General features: G+C 45.3%; 1 protein-coding gene across 1 annotated transcript in view; it reads right to left on the minus strand.

Moving 5' to 3' along the window:
• The window catches only part of REC8 (REC8 meiotic recombination protein), a 579,900-nt gene that overhangs the window by 137,581 nt on the left and 417,276 nt on the right, over positions 1-25,043 (minus strand). The window contains exon 14 of the mRNA XM_086920433.1: positions 1,656-1,858. Within this exon, the coding sequence (XP_086776559.1) occupies positions 1,656-1,858 (203 nt within the window). The remainder of the gene's footprint in view (positions 1-1,655; positions 1,859-25,043) is intronic.

Below are 25,043 nucleotides of genomic sequence, written 5' to 3' on the forward strand. Positions count from 1 at the left end.
CACTGAAACTTTCAGAAAATGATCTTCATTCATGTATTAATGAGAATTAATTGTAACGATTAAGTTACTTCACATTTTGAAATAATTTTATACGTTGGTACTTTCGAAATGTAGTAATGTGCCTTAGTTACATGTGCTATTGGGAATGAAATTGAAATGCTTTACAAGTAACTAAAAGTGAGGAAAGAATATAAGGGTTAAGAACCTTTAGAATGGAATATGTGTTTCCATTGACTTATATTGTATATTTTATGAACTTAAATTTGATTTAGGCTTGCATTTTCTTACTTTTGCTCAATTGTGTTCCAATGAGAAGGTCTCATACATTTGTAATGTGGGATAAAACTATGTTCCATAAAAAGAGTTCCCATGCACATACCAGTACTATTCACAACTATTTTGTTACTTTGGGAGCATTAGTCGTGAGCAACTGGCCATTTCAACTCACTCATGTGCCTTGCTAAAAGACGATTGTTCAGACACCTAATTTTTTTTAATGGTTCGATAGCTTACGTAATGATCTCCACCTGTCTCCCATAATATGTGTCTTCTTTATGCTACATGACAATCTCTCTAAACAAAATGACCAGTAGACTGAGTGGTCTGACCGGGTGACGTGACCCAGGAGGTGTCACCCAGGAAGGTGGGGAATGATATTACATGTTGGATGGATGATAAGGATGCCACTCGTGTGACACAATTTGCCACCTTTCCACTGAGGATTGCTTCCTTGCGGACTGTGAGACAATTTTCGTTCTTGCAGGCTCTTCTGGCTTTCCCTGCTCTGACGCATAGGCTGTGTGCAATACTCCCAGACTGTTCTCCCCCTTAGGAGAGAGCTAATAAGGTTCATGTCCCTTTCTGAACTCTTCCTTTTGAGCCTTGGTAATTGATGGCCTGAAAGAGATTCATTTGATTATTCTGTACTCCTTGATTTACCTATCCTAACTTAAAGATAAACATCTAACTATTTTATATCCTGTTTCCGTCTCTCTATGATTTTGTCTCCAATAATTGATTGTGTATTCGAATGATAGTATCGATGTGGGATGAGAATTCTAATTGAGAGGTATCTTGTCAACATATTGTAATGTTACTATTTTGCCTTGCTTTAACTGAATTGTTGGCTTGTATAGTTCTAGTCTGACTGAATTTCTACAGGAGAGTTGATCTAGCCGTACAAATTCTGTATTTGTATAGCATAGTTTTGAGAGTTATATACATGAATCTAATTACCAGCCTGTAGGTCAGTGACCCAATTCCTGGTTCTCAATGGATAACTGGATTGGATCCCCTACATCCGACCCCTCTCGGCACGGTTCAAGTCCCATCAGAGGACCATGTAAATGACTCTGAGGTGTAGTGCCAGGAGATATTATGTTCAATAGTAAATGGGTCCAGTGGCGCCACAGCGATACTATTACTGTCTAAAACATGCTCTGTAACAAAATGATCTCATTAAATAGGTGTAATTTACGTTAGAATACCGTGGACCTACATATGTCCCTGTTGGCTATAGTCATTCTATTATTAACTCCAATAGGGCTTTAATTTAGTAAATGGTATTTAGGACAAAATATTTATATCTGGGGTTATTCTGACAATGATATTCCTGTACTATATTGTCGACAGCTGTCCAACAGTTAGCTGCGTACCTCAAGCTCACTGACACTCTCCTGCTGTCTCTTCCTCTCTTCTTCTGCTTCCTTCTCTTGCTCTGCTTCCTTCTCTTGCTCTCTTTCCTTCCTTTCCTCAGCTTCCTTCCTTTCCTCCTCGGCCTGCAGCCTGTCATAGTCTACAGCCTCTATCCGAGCACAGCGAGACCAGAGGTGGCGGAGCTCAGGGGGAATCCAGCGATCTGCAAAAATGAGCACTGTGTGGAGTACCCTACGCAATGTGGAGATTACCAGAGACAAACAACACCAACCATAGAAGAGATAAAGAAGGCACAGCTAAACAGACTGAGAGGGGTGAAGGACAAAAAGAGAGAAGTACAGAGAGAAATGAGAAGAGAAGGCGCATGGACAGATTAACGGATGAAAGAAAATTTGTAGACTAGGCACAAAACAACATAAAAAAGAAGACTATGATAAGGCAAATAACAACTGAGTCAAGAGACAGAAGAGAAAAACAGTCGTCAATAGTGAAAGGAAGATGGAAAGGTCGAAGGACAGAGTCAATAGATAGAAACTTGTATAAAGAATGGAACCTTGTTTGTAATCAAATTTCTCCTTCAGGACATCGTCATTAAATTAATAAACAAACACTGACAGGCACATGCATCAAGAAAAGCTTTAGCGAGTCCTTAATTGCGATTATTAAGGAATCGCAATTAAGGTCTCTCAAAAGCCTATGCATGTAGGAATCGCTATTAAAATAGCGATTCCTAAACATTCCTTAATTGCGACTCGCAAATTGCGAGCCGCAATTATGGACTGAATGGGAGATTGCATGAGCAATTTGCGAGTACCAATAGGTACTCGCAAAATGCGCTTGCAATTTCAAGGGGGCAAGGGTGTCCAAGGGCACCCTGTTGCACCCCTGAAATTGTTCTGTGCACACATGTTGCGCACACACACATGTCCCAAGGGCATGTGTGTGTGTAACCTACAACTTTGAAAAATGCACTTTTGTACATTTTTCAAAGTTCTTGAAAATTACCATCAAGTTCAACTTCATGGTAATTTGCACCCCCAATAGCGAAATTGCTATTTTAAAGTGGTTCTTGCATTGCATTTAAGGAATCGCAATTTGCGCACAGATGTTGCGCACACACATGCCCCAAGGGCATGTGTGTGTGTAACCTACAACTTTGAAAAAAGCACTTTTGTACATTTTTCAAAGTTCTTGAAAATTACCATCAAGTTCAACTTCATGGTAATTTGCGCCCCCTAATAGCGAAATTGCTATTTGAAAGTGTTTCTTGCATTGCATTTAAGGAATCGCAATTTGCGATTCCTTAACTGCAAACACAATTTGAGAATTCGCAATTATTTGCGAATTCTCAAATTACCGGGTCCATCACTATCCATTGTTTCTCCCCCCCCCCCCCCCTTCTCTACTTCCGGTCTTACAGCCCACGCCCCATCTGTGTTATCGATTCCCAACCTCTTCTGTCCACTAGTGTCCCCAACTCCCCCAAATGCCCAATCCCCCCAGCCCCCCTTCCCCCCTCACAAACTCGCCCACTCTTGAGCCCAACCGACTCTCCCCTCATACTAATAACGCAGTTTCTTTTACACCCTCATCTCCCTCTGAATTCCACCTCACCCCACCCTCTGATGCACTTCTCCCTCGCCCTCCTCGCTTAACGTCCCCCTTTAGCCCCTTATTACTTCCCACGTCCCTCCCTTTGATTCCTCCCTCCCACACTCCCTCGTTTTCTCATGCAACCCAAAAGACACCAGAAACGCCACCCCACTCTATCTCCCTGTCCCTTTTTCCAATCCTTCCACCCAATTTGAACGCCCCACCCCATCTATCTCCTGTTCCCCCGCTCTCCCCAATGACGATCCTCCCCCTCATCACAACTCTGGTGTCCTCCCTCCCCCAGGCTATCCCCCCCGTCCCTCCTTCTATCTCCGACCCTCAGACCACTCTAACCCCTCTAACTTCATTAACACTATTGAGCCACTTCATTCCTCACTTCTTACCCAATCACTCCTTAATGTTGAACTTCTCCTATCATCCCTTGCCATTGAACTCACCTCCCTTAGAACTGATGTCTCACTCCTCACCAAAGCCCACTCCTTGGTTCATGCCCCCACATCGATCCCTTCACATTACACCATCCCCTCTTCTATACACTCCAACACCCCTCCCCTCAACCCCCCTACAAACTGCCCACATGACATTGTTGCCAACACCCACACTCCACCTGGAGCTGCTACCAACTCCAACATTCCCCCTGCCCACCCCTCCCCCTAAACGGCTCTACCCTATCCGAACCCACTGAAACTACCAAAATCATCCCCCCCTTCTATGCCAACACGCCTCCCCCACAGCCTGACACCTGCACGACAGCCCTAGAAGTTAACTCTCATACTAGCGCTCTCGTCTCTCCATCACCATCCTTTCCCTCCACTCCCCTTAACCATCAATCCACTATCCCAGTTCTCGTTGGTACAAGCAGACTCCCTCTACTTCCGGCGTCACCTAGACCCCCCGACAACTCAGACCTGTCCCCCTTCCAAACTGCCCAACCCCACCCCCCTCTCGTGCATGCTGATTAACTGCTGATCCGCCTCCTGCCACGCGACTGAGATTGCGGAAACCATTCTCTGCGATAACATTGACATAGCATTCCTTACTGAAACCTGGCTCAGCCCTCACTACACCCCTATCCTCGACCTGCTGATCCCCCCTGGTTATTCCATCATCAAGAAATCTAAAAGTGAGCAAATAGGAGGTGGCCTTGCCCTAATCTTTAAAGAAGATCTTAATCTTTCAACAGTCCAGGTGCAAGACCTTTCCACATTTGAGTACCTATGCGCTGACATCAACATTCCTGGCTCCCCCTCCATTAGGCTTCACACTATCTAACACCCTCCTGGTAATTCTATCGCCTTTACTGAAGAGATGTCTGGTCTTATTACCCAAGCATCGCTTTCCCCCTCTAAAAATCTCTTTCTTGGGGACTAAAACATCCACTGGAATAAAAATGATGACCCTGCAGTCTCCCTATTTAACGGCATCATGGGTATCACTGAGCTGACTCAACTCTGCCAATCACCAACTCATGCCAAAGGTGCCACCCTTGATGTGATTCTGACCTGCAAGGATCTGGCCTCCCTCTCTAACATCCTTCCTGTTGACTGGTCCGACCACCACCTAATCCTCTTCACCCTGAATTGCTCCATTACGCACCCCACCCCCATTGGCAGTCTTCCTCTGAAACCTACTCGTAAACTTCACCTTATTCCGCCAGGCAAATTGAAATCCACTATTAAAACTCACTTACTCCTCGCCCCTCTCTCCCACAGTACTAAATACCTAACCGACCATTACAATAATTCTATTACTGAAGCCCTTGACCAAATTGCCCAAATCAAAATCAAACAACAAAAAAACTTTCCGCCCAAATCCTGGTTCAATTGTGACCTCAATAATGAAAGACGGGCCCTCAGACAATCAGAACGGACCTGGAGGAACCATCCCTCCGCTGGCAATCTGACCCTCCTCAGAAAGGCCAGAGCCCTATACAAAAAACACATTTTCAATGAAAAAGCCTCCTATCCCCGGTCCCAACTAGATCAGGCCAGAAACCACCCCAGAGAACTATTTAACATTGTTAAAAAACAAACATCCTCCGGCCGCCCCCCCCCCCCCGCCCAAAATGCTAGCGTCTGTTGAACGATGCGAAGAAATCGCCAGCTTCTTTTCGAATAAAGCCAACTCGATTGAACTCTCCTTCGCCTCCACCCTTCTCCCACCCAAACCTCCCCTCAATCAACTACCCCTCCATAACATCCCTAACACTAGTACATCCTCTTCCACTCCACCTCAAATTCCCTCTAAATCCCTCACTGTTCGCCCTCAACTTGTCTCCACTGTCACAAACCACCATGCAAAAAATTATGCCTCCTGGAGCGAATTCTCCTCTGTCTCCGAAACCGCTGTCACCAATACCATCTCTAAACTCAAACCCTCCTCTCACACTAAAGATCCTCTTCCCGCACACCTGGTACAAGAACTCAAACATGTCATTGCTCCAGTTTGGACCAACATAATCAATTCCTCTCTTTCCACGGGCTGTGTTCCCGCCTCCCTTCAGCTAGGCCAAATCTCCCCCATCCTCAAAAACACCTCTGCTGGCCCTAACGACCTTAACAACCTACGCCCCATCTCTAACCTGCCTTTCCTCTCAAAAGCCCTGGAAAAATGTGTCCTGACGAAACTAGATAACCATATCGCCTCATTCAATCTCCTAGACATATTCCAATCTGGTTTCAGAAAAGAATGCAGTACTGAAACTGCCATGTTCAATATTACTGATGACATCCATCGCTCCTTAGACAAAGGTGAATCCTCTCTACTAATCCTCCTTGACCTCTCGGCTGCCTTTGATACTGTCCACCAACCCACCCTTCTTAACACCCTCGAAGTCCGCTTCGGTCTAGAGGGCACCATACTCAAATGGTTCTCCTCATTCCTTCAAAATAGATCCCAACAAATTAAGCTCAACCTCTGCCTCTCCAAGCCTCAACCTGTCTCACTTGCTGTTCTGCAAGGCTCAATCCTCTCCCCTACCTTATTTAACCTATTCATGGAACCTCTCACCCACGTCCTAAAACAAGCTAAAATATCCTACCACCTCTATGCAGACGACACCCAGCTATACTACAGGATTTAATCTCACAATTACATCCTTCACCTCAACGAGGCCCTGATTAAAATACAAGCTTGGTTCCATCTTAATCATCTCAAACGTAACCCGAAAAAAACTGAAATCATCCTTTTCACTCCTAAAAACAATTCCCTCCCCATTCACCTCTGGATATAAGGATATAACAGCTCTCAAATGCTCCCTCTCCTCCTTGAATACTGTCAAATCCTTAGGCATCACCATTGATCTTAACATGAATCTCATCGCACACATCAAAAATGCTGCCAGGGGTGACCTCTTCACCCTCCACCACCTCAAAAAACTCAAACCTTTCATACCAGCAGATGACTTAAAAACCGTTGTCCAATCGCTTGTCCTTTCCCGTATTGACTATGGTAACGCCACACTCGCTGGCACCCCTAAAGCACACCCAGCTCCGTTCAAATCTGTTCTCAACCTTGCCGCCAGACTTATCTCCGATTGTAAAAAATTCGACACATTTCTCTGGTCCTAAAAAACCTCAATTGGCTCCCAATAGAAGGAAGATCCACCAACAAGATTGCATGTATCACGCACAAAGCCCTTCACCAAACCACCCCTCTTACCTGGCAGAGAAATTGAAAAAAGCTGGGTGCTCCAGGTCCCTGAGAAGCACCAACTCTCTTGCCCTAATCCCTTCTAGACTCAAACACAAAAAAGCCCAATCTTGTGCTTTTTCTGGGAACGCCCCCACGATCTGGAACTATCTCCCCAAAGATCTTCGATGCAACCCCTTCTATCCTCTCTTCAAAAAAAGACTCAAAATACTCCTTCTCAACAAATATTGGGCAACGTAATCTCACTGAAGCCTGACTCTTCACTCCTTGCTCCCTGGCACTCGCCTTCTCTCGACCCCTTCCCTGCCTTGATACCTTTGGGTCCAGTAGCGCTATATAAAACCTTGGAAATAAATAAATAAATAAATGTGAGTGCCTTGAACCTTGATGCACCGCAATTGCCCTTTTTGCGGGTGCAAACGGACTATTTTTGCGACTCGCACCATTTGCGCTTGCAAAAGTGGTTGATGCATGTGCCTGTGAATATCGATAGCTAAGGGCAGGAAGCTAGGGCACATTTCAAGAGAAATTTCCGTTTGTAAAAAAACATTCAGACAGATGCCAATCTGACAATCAAAACGTCAGCACCATCTATGTTTCATTTGGAATTTAGTATAAAGAAGCATTAGCCATGAGAGGTTATGTTTTAATTATTTATTTTAGAGGAAAGAACTTTGGGGAATCAACCATGGTAACTACTGCTTCAGAATGAAATTTGACACCGAACCTTATAGGTCAAGACCAACCCAGGCTTCTAGAGTGGAATGCAGGGTCAGTTAAGGACAGTTCATTTTGGCGGATCATTCAACATGGATCTTAATCACTATACCCAAATGTTTGTCTGACTTTAATGGAGAGGCATGGTGGTTGCTTGTGAAGCTATTGACCACACCCAAGATAACGAGCTAGGACTATAAATACATAACTTTACCTTTTTGTTCATTGAATGGTCATTAATATTCGTGCACAGTGAATAAAGAGAGAAGTTCATCTCACATGCACAAGGGTGAGAAGGAGAATGGAATAAAACCATCAAAATAAACAATTTTCCAAAGTATGCTCACAGACACGTGTCTGTTCCTTAACCCTTTTGATGCTGATGATGAGCTCAGCTCGTCCTCACCCACGGGTGTCGTGTGCTGATGACAAGCTCAGCTCGTCATGGTGCCACTAAAATGGCATTTTCCAGCACAGGGCGGGGAAAACGCCCAGCAGCCATGTGGTTAAAGAGAAGGCAGATGCTGTTTGGATTTTTCTTAGGTTAGAAAAAACTCAGCTGTACTAATTCATCTTTTGTAGCATCACAGGGCCATAGTATGCCTCTAACTTTTTCTGTACATAGCTTCGCCCCAAGACAAAATGACTATATTCTTTGGTCAATCATTCTTCAATTTTGCCAATAATACCCATACTGTCTGTAGTAAATGGAAAACGTAGGTTCATAAGTAAACAGTTTATTCTTGCAAGACAGCTTAAACATCCACGCTTGTTGAAATTCAACCCTTCAGTGCTCAACTCAGAATGTACGACCAGAAAAGAATAATAACACTCTATAGAAGAATATTGACCATAGGAATACCATACACCTTTCCCCTTTATAAATACAAACAAACAAAAAAAGCAACAAAAAAAACTATACTAGTATTAGAAAATGTAAATGTTAATATTGAATAAAGTCTTTCAGTTTGACAGAAGTATGCTTAATACGAGAACTTTTCCTTAACTCAATCACATTACTTTCGGGTTTCAAGCATGTCATTACATGACTCAGCATTGTTATCATTAAACATAGGAGAAGCTGGATTCAGAATAATGTCTATACTAGTAGAACGTGACTCCAAGACATTTGAAGTAGATATGTCATTCTCATAAGTATCCAACATAACGGCAGCATTATCATTTTTGTCAGAGGTTTCGAAAGTAATGGGTTGAGAAAATTATTGTGAATTTCCAGATTTACACAAAAAAAAATCAAAATCTCCCCCCCCCCCCCCATCTACTCTTACGGCTTTACTGAAAACTTCCAGTACTTTGCAGGGATGAGACCATTTGGCCCACTTCCTACCAGGAAAACTACCAAACTTGACACAAACAAAATCTCCCACTTTGATTTTAGTGCTATGGATGCAATGCTGGAAAAAATTATTCATTTTCTCTTGCTCCCTGACCTGTGATAAATCAAGAGTATCAAGAGTAGAAACATTAGAAGTTTTAACTTTCATCCACCAAGGTAAACGTTTAGAACCAGGTTTTCTCCCATGTAACATCTCAAATGGAGATAAACCTGTAACAGAATTTGGAGAAGTATAATATGACAACAAAGTGGCACGTAAAGCTTTTTTCCACTCAAGCCCACTTTCTATAGCTAGTTGGACAGATTCTTTGACTACTCTATTGAAGCGCTCCACTTGACCATTGGCTTGTGGGTTATAATTGGATAGTGTTTTATGTAAAATACCACACCTTTGAAGAAACAAATCAAACTCCTTGCTAACAAACTGGGGGCCATTATCGGAGACAATTTCAGCAGGTAGCCCTTCACGGCAAAAAACTTCATCTAAGAATTCAATTATTTGAGTTGGACCAATTTTGTCTACAATTTTCAATTCTGGCCATTTAGAGAAGTAATCTATGAAAACGAATGCATACACATCCTTGTTAGGAGACAATCCAAGAGGACCAATAATGTCAATACCAGGTTTCTGTCAAGGACTTGAAACTTACTCAATAGGAGTAACACCTGCTGACAAAGGTTTAACTGATTTGTCACTTTTAGAGCACGGCAGATACAATCTGACCCACTTATCAACCATGCCATCAACATCAGGCCACCAATAAAATTCTCTAATACGTCTTTTGGTGCTGGGCATGCCCGTATGACCTTCATGAACCATGAGCAGAATTTTTTCTCTCATCTTAAAAGGAGGAACAATCTTATCCCCTCTAGTTACAAAACCATGAGAAAACATTAATTTGTCTTTGATTTTGCAAAAAGACAAAAGATCACCAGTTAATTTCCTTTCCTCAGGCCAACCAACTTGCGGGAATTTTATAGCATTAGATAATGTGCTGTCCGCACACATAGCATTCTACCATTCTGATTCAGAAATGATATGAAACTAAAATATTAAATGTAGTCACCGAAGTCTGACTGTTTCTAGATGAAATTACAATCCTTAAAGTTGGAACAACTTGTTGTGTGAAAGAAAAATTATAGTTGGCACACCACAGCATAAAATTATTGTGTAGGAATGGGGCTCATCGTAGTATGCGGAGTGCACATCACCGATGAAAATGACAGTTTCAAAGTTAATTAAACAAAGTACCTTGAATTCCTTAAAATAGTCATGAGTAAAAAGAAAATATAATGATAACTCGTTGCTGCATTAACGAGTTGGTTCCCAGAACAAAATTGAGATTTAACATCACGTGACGTCGATTTGATGATATGGAACGTATATTGTCACGCGTAAATCTCTGTGGAAACAAATCAGATCTTGGAACGTAATACGCAGTCAAAACATTGACGTGAGGCGTGCGTAAGAAGATCAACTCGCTCATGGAATGGCACCGCCGCTCAAACAATGCGGCCCGGAAACACCGTTGAATAGAGCCGTGCAAATGAAGAAATAAGAAACTAAAGGTAAAGCACAATTCCTACACAAGTTGCAGGCAGAGATCTTGGTGAATGAGAGAGAAATAAAAAATCGCTGAAAAACTCACAGTTCAATAGTCACTAGCACACACTTGACATGAATATCCAGTGAACAGCAGAAAGTGCTTTAAAGAGATTACAAGTGAAATTAGGTTTCTTGTCCGTAGAACTTCAACTTTGTAAAATAAATACTCTCCTTGTAGTCAAATTGCAAACGGAAACATCAGCTGATTAAATAAGCTCTTTTCTGGAAATACCAAGGATGAAATCAATATTCAAATTTACGAGAAGAGACAGCCCTATCCAAACAAAATCCACACTATACAGGAACGTTTATCCAATTAACAGCGGCTAGTGCTATCAGGGCACAATAGTCGTAAAACGCCTGCTGGTACAATCAAGACACAAAATTAGGATAAACATAGTACCTGTTTTGTTGAAAAGTGAACGCTGTCTGTTGAAAATCCAGATTGTCGCTAAATTATGTAGTAAATGGAAAACGCAGGTTCATAAGTAAACTTCGTTTATTCTTGCAAGACAGCTTAAACGTCCACGCTTGTTGAATTTCAACCCTTCAGTGCCCAACTCCCATCAATAGAATGAATGACCAGAAAAGAATAATAACATTCTATAGAAGAATATTCACCATAGGAATACCACACTGTCCAAAGCCTAAATCAGGCATCAGCCAGAAACCTCAGCAACTTTATAAAATGTTTACTGGATGGACACATTTGTTTGAAAACATAACCTTTCAAAAAGAGAGATTCTCCAGTTTCAAGGCTCACACAGCAAGCATCTATCTGATTGTACACATTGGCCACTGCTTTGATCCTTCTAAAGTTAAGAAGATACTAGGAGTTCTTTTTTTAGTCACCATAATTTTCACAGTTTAAGCACTATCTTGCAGCTGTATGACGCTTTGGTGAAACACATGCTGGATAGTCACAGGGCTTGCAGGATGCTGAAGCCATGGATTGGTTTTTATTTTACCATGCTTCCTTTGCTGAGTGCCCATCGCTGGTTGACATCAGACATCAGAGGTCTGTTCAAGGCTATAAGTACAACATAAAGGTTGTTTTACATATTTGAACCTCCTTTCCTAGCAGCTCTATTCTATTAGGTCATGTGAGACACCTGGAAAACTATCTGCTATTCGTATTCTTATTAAAGGCGTAGGATAGGTGGCAGACATTGTTCATTCCAGCATCCACCATTTAGTAATCTCCTCCTCTTATAGCACAACCTCAGTTCAAATTATTCTATAAACTTTTTTCAACAATGTATTCTCATTATACATTTTACTACCCTTCTTTTTCACTTTGTGGGGCTAGGAGTCTAACTGCGGGTTTATGTATACTTTATGGGTGTGAGTAAACGTAGTTAACTCATAACTCACACAGGAGCAAATAAAAGCCCGACTGGAGCATTTTCAGAGAATGTAATAGTTGCTAGGTAAGTTTCTATGGACTAAACCTGTCACCTCCATTTAACTAAATAAAGAAGAAAAGGCATGTCCTTGGTTCAATTTATGTTTCTAGGCATCGGATGCAGAGCCCCTTTCATTTGAACCCATATGAATGAACTAATAATGGATGTTTTCCTCAAGTTCAGTGTTGCAGGCTTGAGATGGAAATGTTGTCATCAGCCATGTACAAGAGATAAGGTTTGCACTACAATCTCCCCTGTGGTTTAAAAGACAGGAAAAGCAGGTTGGAATACACAGACATGGCCAATCCGGACAGATAACAATCACCCTTATCTACCCACTAAGGGACATATTTGCTGAAATAGCACAAAGTGAGGAAAGTATAGAGAAAGCATCTGATGATATTATCACCAAGGCACTGTCCTTGGAGTTAAGCTCTGCACACCCTGAAGCAAAGTCTTGATATGTTGAATATTCTGCTAGGGTGAAAAGACATAGCTGTGGGATCCCCCGTCTGAACTAAGGTTTTAGTAAGAAAGCCATTGATGACTTTAGTTGGGTTTCAGGACCTCTGTTCAGCTTGGTTGCTTTAAATATAAATTAGCCAATGGCAAACATTGTGAGATTACTTTGAGAGGGTCATGGTTTACATTCATCTTTTTTTGGGAGATCATACATGGTTACTGTATCGTGTGTGTAGTATGGCTCTTTTAGAAGGGAGTAGGGAATGACGTCAGGCTAAGAGGAATGGCTCTCAGTTCAAACACGCTGCTAATATTTTATTATTCTTTTTGAGATAGCAATTCCTTTAACAGTGTTGTTTACCTGACTGTTTCAGCGCAGAATGTGGATAGCAAGCTGATTGTGAAAAATAACTTATTTTACTATTTTCTTCAGCCAGATGGAAGGGACTAAAGAGCAAAAGAGAGAACAATTAACCTGTCTTCCCAGCTTCCTGACCACTTACACCACTGGTTTGAGGCATTCCTGAAACCAAGGTGCAGTTGTGCTTAGGGTTTCAATTGAAATGGATGGAGTCTGGCTAGCAGAAGAACGAAAACCTTTCAGTAAAAATAAACCCTACAGATAAACATTTATGGTCTGACCGTCAGAGATCCTCTGGCAACTTCTGTTGCAAAAAAGTCCCCACATGGCACGCCTAAACAATGGGAATAGGACCCAGTTAGGACCTAGTCTGGCGTAGACAAAAACGAGGACCCCTGAAAAAGCCAAGGGACCGATCCCTAGTGGCTGCTGGTCTTGAAAACGCATTGCCTGAGTGTTGTGTGAGCGGAGAAGGAATGAAGGAGTTTTTTTGGGGGGATGGGGTGTTCTATTTTTCTATTTCTTCTTTTACAGTTGATAAACAAGTGCAGTTTGAATGTGTACCCGAGTGGCCTAGTACAGTCCCCGAAAGAAACACACTGTACAATGGCATATATCATTATGCCTTTGAAAATCATAACAAAATCTATATATATAAAAATGAAAGTATGTCTGTCGGTCTGTCTGTCTGTTTGTCCTTTATGCATTACTACACCATTCATCCGATCGCCATGAAACTTTGGTAAGTTGTTGAGTACACTCCCGCGAAGGTTTCTGGCATAATTTTTTAAAAAATATCAGCCCGCCCTGCCTCATAATCTTTCAAATACTGATGTACGCACCAGACAGAAAAACAGCAAATCGTGTATCCACAAGCACTCGAATAAATAAATAGAATTAAAACACCAATCATCCGATCGCCATGAAACTTTGGGAAGTTGTAGAGTACACTCCCGCGAAGGTTTCTGGCATACATTTTTTTAAAATATCAGCCCACCAGGGCCCTTATAATCTTTCGAATACTGATGTACGCACAAGACGGAAAAAAAAATCGTGTATCCACAAGCACTCGAATAAATAAATAGAATTAAAACAGCATTCATCCGATCGCCAGGAAACTTTGGGAAGTTGTTGAGTACACTCCCGCGAAGGTTTCTGGCATTATATTATTTTAAATATCAGCCCCCCAGGACCCTCCTAATCTTTCGAATACTGATGTACGCACAAGACGGAAAAACAAAAGCACTCAAATGAATAAATAGAATCAAAACAGCATTCATCCGATCGTCAGGAAACTTGGGAAGTTGTTGAGTACACTCCCACAAAGGTTTCTGGCATACATTTTTTTTTAAATATCGGCCCCCCAGGGCCCTCATAAACAACACTTTGAAATGTTTTCCATAATAAAATGAATAAGTTTAAATAAAAACGACACAATGTAAATTGAATGTTATCATATGAGTTTCCGTGAATTTCCTTTGGAGATTGCAGCAACGCGCGACGGGTAAGCTAGTGTGTTATATACAAAAGGCCCCATATGCTGAATCCTCTGCATCACAGTGGAAAAACACTACAAAGCTCTAGATTATGCATTTGGAAGTGACTTCAAAATCTTCAAATGCCTCCTACCTTAATGCTTAACAACAAGCACATTTTTTATGATCTTGAAAATTGTAATTTGAACATATGCATCCTGAAAGTGCATTACACACACTCAGTCTTTTCAGGTGTGCGCTAGCCTACTGCTATAATGTTTATTTACCTTATGAACAGATCACAGGGTGCAGTTGAGGAGGACAAGTATACTAGCACGAGCCATACGGTATGTTATGGTTTAGTCCTGAGTGACGTAAAAAAATAAAATAAAGGCTTGTTGGCTGGGCAGGCAGCAAGCGGAATAAATAGCACAGTTGCTTGGTGTTGAGTATTACCAATTACTACGCATAGACAGGTAGATGATCGCTTTATTCTTTATTTCTTTCCTCGGTCCCCGTGCCCACTTGCACGTCCTATCTCCTTGCCCTCATCCCTGGATGTGCCCGCCCCAGTCCCTGACCGGAAGTGGTGTCCAGTCTCTGTCCCCTCCCTTCAGCCACCCGAGTGCAGGGTACTAGTGCCCCTGATCCCAGGTCACTACATCTCCCCTTTTGTCGCAAAAAGGAATGCAGGGAGGTGGTGATAGATCCCATTGTATTTCCAGAAAGAACTAGTGATAGAGGGAGAGAAAACGAGATAGAGAGAGAGAGAGAGAGAGAGAGAGAGAGATAAATAATGGAAAAGGTGAAAGGCATGCCCTCCTCATCATGGCATTTCTTCAGTCTTTTTGCCCTTTTTCTCACTCTTTTCCCTTCTTGTAACTCCTCGTCTTGTCCTTCGCAGCTGTCCGTGCTTTTTCCTTCATTTTCTACTGGTTTGCTTTTCTCATGGGCACCGATGTACTCTGCCGCAGTCTCTTCTCCTTTTTCATCATTTGTCTTTACTTCTTTGAAGTGAGAGCTGTTCCTACTTATTTGATAGGGACCCGCTTTCGCCGTGATCATTGGTCCCTTGACTTCTGTTATTGTCATTTGTTCCTTTGAAAATGGGCTGTCAGATTTTCTCCTTTGCCGCTGACACACCACTACTTGGTCTCCTTGCTTCAGGTGGCCGGGAGTGGCATGTCGCCTGGCGTCCGCATTTGCTTTCATCTTCTCCTTAGCCTCATGGTCCTTGATGGCGATGCTGCTGTGTTCTGGTGACTTCTTTGCTTCTAGCTGAGGTAGCCTTGTTCTGCTTGACCTTCCAGCACTAATTCAGCAGGGCATCGTCCTGTGGAGCTGTGGGGGCTGTTTCTGTAATCCCGTAGCACTTGACAGAGTGCCTGTCCTTATCTTTGCTCGTTGTACTGCCTTCTTTACGTTACCCATGAATCGTTCTACCATCCCGTTAGCCTGTGGCCACAGAGGCGTTATCTTCCTGTGATGGATGCCTAGATGCGCCATGAACTTTTTGAACTCCTCCCCTGAAAACGGAGGACCGTTGTCTGTCTTTAGTGTCTCTGGTGATCCCAGGCTGCAAATACGTCGTCCAATATGGTAGCGTTGCGGTTGCTGATGTGGAGGAGATGTGGCGTACGATGGGAAACCTTGAGTATTCATCTATGATGACTAGTAGATAGTCGCCTGTGTCTAGCGGCCCATAGAAGTCTGCCGCTAACGTTGTCAATACTGCATTTGGAAGTTCATTTGTAGTGGTTCTGGTCTTGCTGGTTTGCCTGTTGTTTGAGAGATGTGGCAGCTCATGATGGTGTCTTCCACCATTCGGTCTCGGCCAGGAAACCACATCTTTTCCCTCACCATCTTCTTTGTTGCAACCATGCCTCTCTGTGATTCGTGTCCTAGACTGGCAGTCCATCGACACAGCCCCTTTGGTATCACTATCCGTGTTCCTCTCATCAGTATGCCATTCTCAGTCTCTGATAGTTCATCGTGTATCTTTTTGAACACTAACATTTCCTCCTTGTTGACTCCGTCTCCCATTGTTCAGTTGTTGTTGATGTGTCTCCATCTCTGCTGTCTTGTTATTTTTGCCGCTAGCATTGTGTTGTCCTTTGTTGTCTCCTGCGCTAGTTCCGCCAGTGTTATTAGTGTTGGTGCGTTCTGCTTTAGTACGAAGTTCAGGTATTCTTCTGCCATTGAGGTCTTTTCTGGTACCAGTGGTAATGGGTGCAGAGACATGTAGTCAGCCGGGTTGTGCTCTTTTCCCGGCTTGTGCACTATTTTGAAGTCGTAGTTCATCAGTCTTATGCCCTAGCGTTTAATGTGGGGTGGCATCTTTGCATTTGGATTGCCATATATTGTCACCAGGGCCTGATGGTCAGTTACGATGGTGAATGGTTTTCCATAAATGAACATGTGATAGTGCTTGCAAGGCCATACTACCGCTAAACTCTCCATTTCAGGTTGAGAGTATGCTCTTTCAACTTCAGACAGACTTTTGCTTGCGTACGCGACAATGTTTCTTGGGGAGTCTTTGCCTGGCAGGTGCTGTGCTATGATTGCCCCTAGTCCAACCGGGCTGGCGTCTACTGTTAACTCGGTGCATAGCAATGGATTAAAGTATGCAAGGTAATCTACAGCCGTTACTGCTTGTCTTATGGCTTCAAATGCCCAGCTGCACTCTTGTGACCAGATAAACTTCTGGCCCTGTTTTGTTAGCTCCGCAGAGGGGTGCTCACCGTGGCAAAGCCCTTTATGCAGTGGGCGCAGTAGCTGTCAAAACCTAGGAACGAACTCACTTCTGCCATATCTAGTGGAGGATTTGCCTTCTGCAGTGTCTCGACCTTGCTGGGGTCCGGCCTCATTCCTTTCTTGGAAAAGATGTGTCTAAAGAACACAAGTTCACTCCTTCCTAGCTCGCATTTGTATGCGTTCAGTGTTAGACCTGCTTGCTCCAGCTGTCGGCATACCTCATGTAGGGCACTGTCATGTGTTTCATCAGACCGACATAATACCAGGATGTCATCGCTGTAATTTAGACTGTTTTTTACGGGCCTTATCACTTGCCTTATCATTTCGTGAAATATCTCAGCAGCAGATGAGATGCTGAAACTCAAACACTTGTAGCGGAAGAGGCCCATGTGCGTGGAGAACGTGGTAATGTACCTTGGCTGCTCGTCGAGCTCCAGTTGGTGGTACCCTTTGCACAGGTCCAACTTCGAAAATCAGCATGCACCAGTGAGACAGCTTATCATGTCATTCAGGTGTGGCCAAGGGTGTTGTTCTCTCTTAATAGCTCTGCTCGGTATCCGCATGTCCACACAAATGCGGATCTTTGACGTGTTCTTTTTTGGAAATGCCACTATTGGAGACACCCAGGGTGTCGGTCCGTCCGCGGGCTCACGGATTTCTTGTGCTAATAGACTCTATATCTCTTGTTCGACCTGAGGCTGCAGATGTATAAGCACTCGTTGGTGATGCTGCACCACCGGTCTGACTCCCTCGTTAATGTGCAATGTTATCTGTTTCCCTTTTAGTTTCCCTATGCCTTCTAGTATTGCTGAATGCCTTCTAGAATGTTCCGTTTCTCTGACATGTGGTATGTCATTGCCAGTAGGCCCATTATCTGCACCGTGACATTGCTTAGCAGGCATGGTACTGGGATGTCTCGCCATAGCACATGTATCTCTTTTCTGCAAGACCTGTCCATGTACGTCAGTGTTTCCGTAAATTTCCCCATGTTTTCCACCGGCTTTTTTGAGCCCCAGGTGAAAACGTCAACGGTGGATGGTGACAGTGGCGGTTTTGTCTTCATCTTTTCGTACTCCGCCGTGTACATGATGTTGCACGTTGCCCCACTGTCAAGCATGAACTGTGTGTTATGCCGCCTACCAAATCTACACTGTCGCTGTTTTTCTGATCTGATGCTTCTCTACACTGTTAATGTGCTCTGCCCTTTGCTCTTACGTGGGTGCATCTGACATCAGATTCCGTTGTTCTGTTTTTTCTGATGTTACTGTTCCATCAGATTCATCTGATGAGCTGCGATTTGCTGTCTCCATGTGCCTGGCATACCTTGTTGTTGCTACGCATGTTCATGCCGGTCTGCCTCGCTCATTTCTTAACTGTCAGCTCATGCAAGCGCTCACAAAATGATTGTCCCTGTTGCACTTCCTGCTCGTCTGGCCCATTGCAGGGCGTGCCCCGACGTGTGGGAACGAATATGCTACTTACCAGTATGCATCTGTTCTTGGCATGTAGGGCTGCTGACATTCATATCTGTGCATAGATCGCCGCCTAGTGTTGGGTCCGGATGATCGCACATTGTTGTCTTGGAAGAGTCTTCGAAGTATCACAAGATAGGAGGCTCCTCCCCTGGACTACAGTGGGCATGGGCATCGACTCCATCCTCAGATTGTTTTTAGCCATTGTGGCCTAGATGGAGTGGAACTAAGTGAATGATGACCATGCTAGAAGTATGTGTGAATGCTGCAGCCGCTACAGGCGCCGGGGAGAAGGGCGGGCGATATGAATGTCAGCAGCCCTACATGCCAAGAACAGATGCATACTGGTAAGTAGCATATTCGGTTCGAGGCATGTGGGCTGCTGAATTCATATCTGTGCATAGAATACATAGCAGTCCCTCCATTAACGGTGGCCGCCCGTGCCAGCTGCAGCAGTTTGGAAAAGTGTTTTTAGAACAGCCTGCCCTGCAGCTGCCTGCTGTTTGGAGTGCACATCAACACAGTAATGTTTTGTAAATGTGTGTGTGGTAGACCATGTGGCTGCTCTACATATGTCTTCCAAAGGAATATTTCCAAGGAAAGCCATGGCGGCCCCCAACTTTCGGGTGGAGTGGGCCCGCAGTGGAATGGTGAGAGTGTGCTTGGCTTTCTAATAGCAGATCCGAATACATTTAACGATCCACCTGGCTATACCAGCCTTGGAAATGGGGTTACCTTTGTGTTGTGGCGCAAAGGCAACAAAGAGTTGTTTAGTTTTCCTAAAATCCTTGGTCATATCAATGTAATACATTAGGGCCCTTTTGACGTCAAGTGTGTGGAGCATTCTCTCCGCCAGTGACTCTGGATTTTGGAAGAACACAGGTAGTTCTATAGTCTGGTTGATATGGAACTGAGACACTACCTTAGGAAGGAATTTAGGGTTAGTGCGAAGCACCACCCTGTTAGAATGAATTTGGATAAATGGCTCTTGGATAGTTAGTGCCTGGAGTTCACTAACTCGTCGTAGCGATGTAATCGCTATAAGGAAAGCCACTTTCCATGTCAAGAATTGAATCTCGCAGGAATGCAGTGGTTCAAAAGGGGGACCCATCAGCCTGGTGAGGACCACATTGAGGTTCCACTCTGGAGCTGGTGGCGTCCGCGGAGGAATGACTCGTTTGAGTCCTTCCAGAAAGGCCTTAATGGCAGGCACCCTGAAAAGTGAGAGGTGCTGTCTGTTTTGGAGATAAGCAGCCATTGCGGATAAATGTATGCGAATGGAAGCATAAGCCAGATTACATTTGTACAGATGTAAGAGATAACAAATGATGTTCTGAATAGATGCATCCAGCGGGTTAATGTTGTGGCCTGCACAATAAATGACAAACCGCTTCCACTTCGCCGCATAGCATGCTCTGGTGGTGGGCTTCCTTGCCTCCCGGATGATGTCCATACAGTCAGGAGGTAAGTTGAGGTAGCCAAACTCTAAGACCTCAGGAGCCAGATCGCCAGGTTGCTGAATCTGGATGCTGAATGTCGCCATGGCTCTGCGTCAAAAGCCTGGGTGTGAGGCGCAGCCTTTGATGCAGTACCAAGGACAGTTCCAGAAACATGGTGTACCATTGTTGGCGAGCCCACGTCGGAGCAACCAGGATGAGAGTCATCGAGTGCTGCTTCAGCTTGCGTGCCACCAGCGGTATTAGAGGTGCTGGGGGAAAAGCGTACGCAAATTTGCCTGACCAGTTCATCCATATCGCATTGCCTTGCGACTGTGGGTGTGGAAACCTGGCGGCAAAGCTTCAGCATTTTGCGTTCTCCCTTGTGGCGAACAGGTCTATCTCTGGATGACACCACCTTTGGAAGTACGGGTGGAGTACCGATGGATGTATCTCCCACTCGTGCATTTGGTTGCTGTACCTGCTGAGCAGGTACGCCATCTGATTGTCTTTGCCTGGGAGGAGTTCTGCCATGAGGAAGATGTTTCTCTGAATGGCCCACTTCCACATGCTCTGAGCCAGATGAGACAACTTTGGAGAGTGTGTTCCTCCCTGCTTCTGAATGTAGTACATGGCCGTCATGTTGTCCGTCCGGATCAACACGACCTTGTTGCATAGATGTACTTTGAAGGCTTTTAGTGCCATGAAGATCGCCATCAGTTCTAGAACATTGATGTGCATCTTCCTTTGCTGTGGTGTCCATAGTCCCTGCACAGTGTAATGGAGTACATGAGATCCCCATCCCTGGAGAGAAGCGTCCGTCGTCAGGATGATCTGTGGCACAGGCTCTTGGAACGGTCGTGCCTTGCAAAGGTTTTGTGGATTCCACCAATGCAGAGAGTTGTATGCCCGACCTCTCACCAACACTAGGTCTTTCAACTGTCCGCGAGCCTGAGTTCACTGACGTGCCAAGCACTCCTGAAGCGGACGCATATGTAGTCTCGCGTGCGGGACTATGGAGATGCAGGAGGCCATCATGCCTATCAACTGCATGAACACTTGCGCTGGAAGCGAGTGTTGAGGTCTGAATCTCTGTATCAGCGATTGAATGCTGTTGACCATCACTGAATTTGGCTGTGCTGTGGCTGCCAGAGTGTTTATCGTCGCACCCAGATACTGCAGTGTGGGCGGGTTGCAGGTGGGACTTTGGGTAATTCAGTGAGAATCCCAGATCGTGCAGAAGGTGAATGGTGTGGGACATGTGGGCGGCACACTGCTGGGCTGACTTTGCCTGGATGAGCCAGTCGTCCAGATAAGGGTAGACGTGAATGCTTTGTCTCCTTAGGTGCGCCGCCACCGTCGCCAGGCTCTTTGTAAACACCCTGGGTGCCGTGGTGACCCCGAAAGGCAAAACCTTGAACTGGTAATGTTGGTTTTGGATGGTGAACCGGAGGTATTTTTTGTGTGACGGGTGCAGCGGAATGTGAAAATACGCATCCTTTAGATCTAAAGTTGCGAGAAAATCCCCCTGACTGAGCAACGGGAGCACTTGCTGCAGGGTCAGCATGTGAAAGTGCTCTGAGGGAATGTACTGATTGAGGGGCCTGAGGTCCAGTATGGGCCTGAGGGACCCATCCTTTTTTGGTATTAAGAAGTACAGTGAGTAAACTCCTGTGCCTCTTCTTCCACAGGCACGAGCTCGATTGCCCCTTTTTGCAGCATGACGAGGACTTCCTGCTGCAATAAGTGCAAATGCTCGGCGGACATAGGACGTTGTCTTGGGGGTATGTTGGGTGGAGTGGATGTTAACTCCAGACAATAACCGTACTGTATAAGCTGTGTGACCCACCTGTCTGTGGTGATGGATTTCCAGACTGGAAGGAACTGTTGAAGTCTCCCCCCGACCTGTGTTGCGTGGTCGGGGGGCAGTGACAAGGCGTCACTGTTTGTTAGTGGCAGAGGATCTGGAGTTGTTGTTTCCACGACCCCTGCCCTTGGCGCTGTTTCCACGATATCCACCTCGACTTTGTTTGCTGTATGTGGTCTGTGTGTTGCCTTTATAGTACTGCGTGGTTTGGGAGAGCTGGCCTCTGGAAACAACTCTAGTGCTTGAGCGACGAAAAGAACCACCCCTGAATTGCTGGGACTGCAGGGCCCCCATGGACTTAGCAGTTTCAGTGTCCTTTTTGATCTTTTCTAAGGTGGTGTCCACCTCTGGGCCAAACAGATGATCAGGGTTTAATGTCTGATTAAGAATGGTGGTCTGTATCTCTGGCTTAAATCCCGAGATTCTGAACCAGTCATGTCGTCTCAGTATGACGCTAGTGTTGACAGCTCTGGCTGCAGTATCAGCCGCGTCCAGTGCACATTTAATAGAAGCATTGGATATTAGCTTCCCCTCTTGGATATGGATCTCAACTGCCTCTTTGTATTGGTCTGGCAGGTGCTGCAACAGGGTCTCCAGTGTGTCATAGTGTGCCCTGTCATACCTCGCTAGAAGTGCTTGTGTATTCGAAATGCGCCAGATATTGGCCGCTTGAGCTGCCATCCTTTTCCCTGATGCCTCAAACACCTTATATTCTTTATCTGGGAGAGGAGCATCACCCGTTGTTTGAGAATTAGCCCTCTTCCTGGCATTTGAAACAACAAGAGAGTCCAAAGGCAACTGTCTCTTGATGTAAGTAGGGTCAGTAGGCGCTGGTTAATACTTCTTCTCAATTCTAGGGTTTATCACCCTGGCTCTGGTAGGCTCTTTAAAGATCTCCCCAGCATGTTTTAAGACACCCTTCAACATAGGCAGAGTCTTGACAGTTCTCTCTGAGACGGAAAAGTGTCAAAAAGAAAGTCCACTTCAATGGGGTCAGCATGGAGCTGGACGTCATGATTTTTAGCCGCTCTTTCAATGAGGGCATTAAACGCCGCTGAATCCTCTGTAGGCGACGTTTTTACAGCATAGAGTTGAGTGTCTGGGGTAGAGTGAGGATCACCTGGGTCAGCACCAGCTGCCCAGGGTTCATTGGTATCCTCAGGGTCGGTGTAGACAGGATAGCTGTACTCATCATCATCATCAACATCACCTTCCCCAGCATCCACGTCAGAGTAAGTGGGTGAGACATCATGGCCATGTGGAGAAAGTGGTTCCACAAGAACAGGAGTTGGAGTCGATTCCTTCTTTTTCTTTAAAGGAATTTTATAGGACTCCATTGGCTGTTCCGGGGCAATTTTCCGTTTATGGAGGGAAAGTCTGCCTGTTTCGGCATCGATAAAGTGTTCTTGTAACGAAGATTGTCGATGCTTTAAGGTAGGAACCACTGTCGTCGACTTCGGCACCGAGGGCACCTTCTCGGGCACGCTGGCGCCCATCCTAGGGGTGAAAGCCTTCGGCGCCACTTTCGGCGGCAACGTGAAGTGAATGGGCGTCAACGCTTTTTGAGGTTTCTCGACAGGCTTCGAAGTAGGAGGATCTTTCGGGCCGACAGTCGAGGCCTTCTCCTTGATGCGCTTTAGGGAGTCCGCCACCTGCTTGGAGAAAGCGGCGGACGGCCGCGCTGAGTCGACGGGATCCTTCGAGGCACCACTAGACGTGGACTCGCGGGGTGTGCCGCTTTTGGCCTTGTCATGTTGATGCGGAGTCTCGAGAACCTTCGGATCACCGAGTCCCTTGTTTGTGTCGACCACCTTCGGCGCCGATTTACTCGGTTCGACCACCTTGACCTTTGTCTTCGGCATGGCAGAGTTCGTCTCGACGCCCTTGACCTGTGTCTTCGGATCGACAACACCATTCTGCTTCATCGGTGCCGACGGCTCCGAGGCCTTCGATCCGACCAAAGTAACGCGCACTTTCCGTTTCGAGGGGGGCACCAGTGCTTTCGCTTGCGTCGAGACCGTTGGTTTAACTTTCGGTTTCGATTTTGCAGTAATGTCAGTAGCCGAGCCCGGAGGCGGGGCCATAGAACCCATTGTAAGATCTTGGGTAAGGCCTAGTGGCGATCCCTCGACCTGAGCCTTTTGAAGCGTTTCAGCCCCAATGTCAGTCTGAGTTAGCTCTTCGCTCGAGCTATCCTCCATGGCCCCAAAGGCCCCATAGTCGTCCCCTACCTCGTCGACGATTTCTTCTGCTTCGAACATTTCAACGCCGCGTCGTAGTTATAGACGACCTCCGATGCGGGATTCGATAGGTTTTCACTAACTTCCCGGTCAGCTCCCTCATCATCCCCGGCATCGAAGATGTCCACAGGCGCCGGTGCTGTCTGCTGGGCCTCCTGGCGCGCAGCGCGTCGATGCTTAAGCGTCTTCTTGGATCGAAAACGGGAACAAGCCATGCAACTGGCTTCATCATGATCCGGCGACAGACACTTGTTGCACACCGGATGGACGTCGATGTGGGGGAGTTGCACACAGGACATCTCTTGAACGGGCTCCGTTCCATGATGATCAGTAGATAGGGTCTGTGGCGTCGACTGGGCCTTCCGCGTCGAAAGCACGCGGTTCTCTGGAATCCGGCTCGGAACCGAGCTGGAAGAATCAGGCACCGAACGCAAGACTATACCGACGAAAAAACTAAAGGCCTTAAGAAAGTTTATATCGATTCCGACTAGAGTGAACCAATATACATCCGAACCCAATGGCAGAAAAAAACTATCTGAGGATGGAGTCGATGCCCATGCGCACTGTAGTCCAGGGGAGGAGCCACCTATCAAGTGATACTTCGAAGACTCTTCCAGGACAACAATGTGCGATCATCCGGACCCAACACTAGGCGGCGATCTATGCACAGATATGAATTCAGCAGCCCACATGCCTCGAACGTTAAGGCGGCACCAGTAGCATGTTTTTTCCTGCCTTTTCGTTGGTGGTGGCGGTGTGCTGTCTTTCTTTTTGTTGCTTCCCATTACGCAGTTAGCTTGCTCTGCCCTTCTAACTTTTCCCAGCTCCATCTCTTTGGCATGTGCCATTGCTTTTGCTTCTGCTTGGGCCAGTGCCAGTATCTTCTCCAGCGTTGTTGGTTCCTTTAGGATGCGCGCGCAGAACTCCACGGACTGACAGCCTTCAATGATGCGCAGTTGTATTGCTTGT

This window comes from Lissotriton vulgaris, chromosome 5 (genome assembly GCF_964263255.1).
Source record: "Lissotriton vulgaris chromosome 5, aLisVul1.2, whole genome shotgun sequence".
Lineage (NCBI taxonomy): Eukaryota > Metazoa > Chordata > Amphibia > Caudata > Salamandridae > Lissotriton > Lissotriton vulgaris.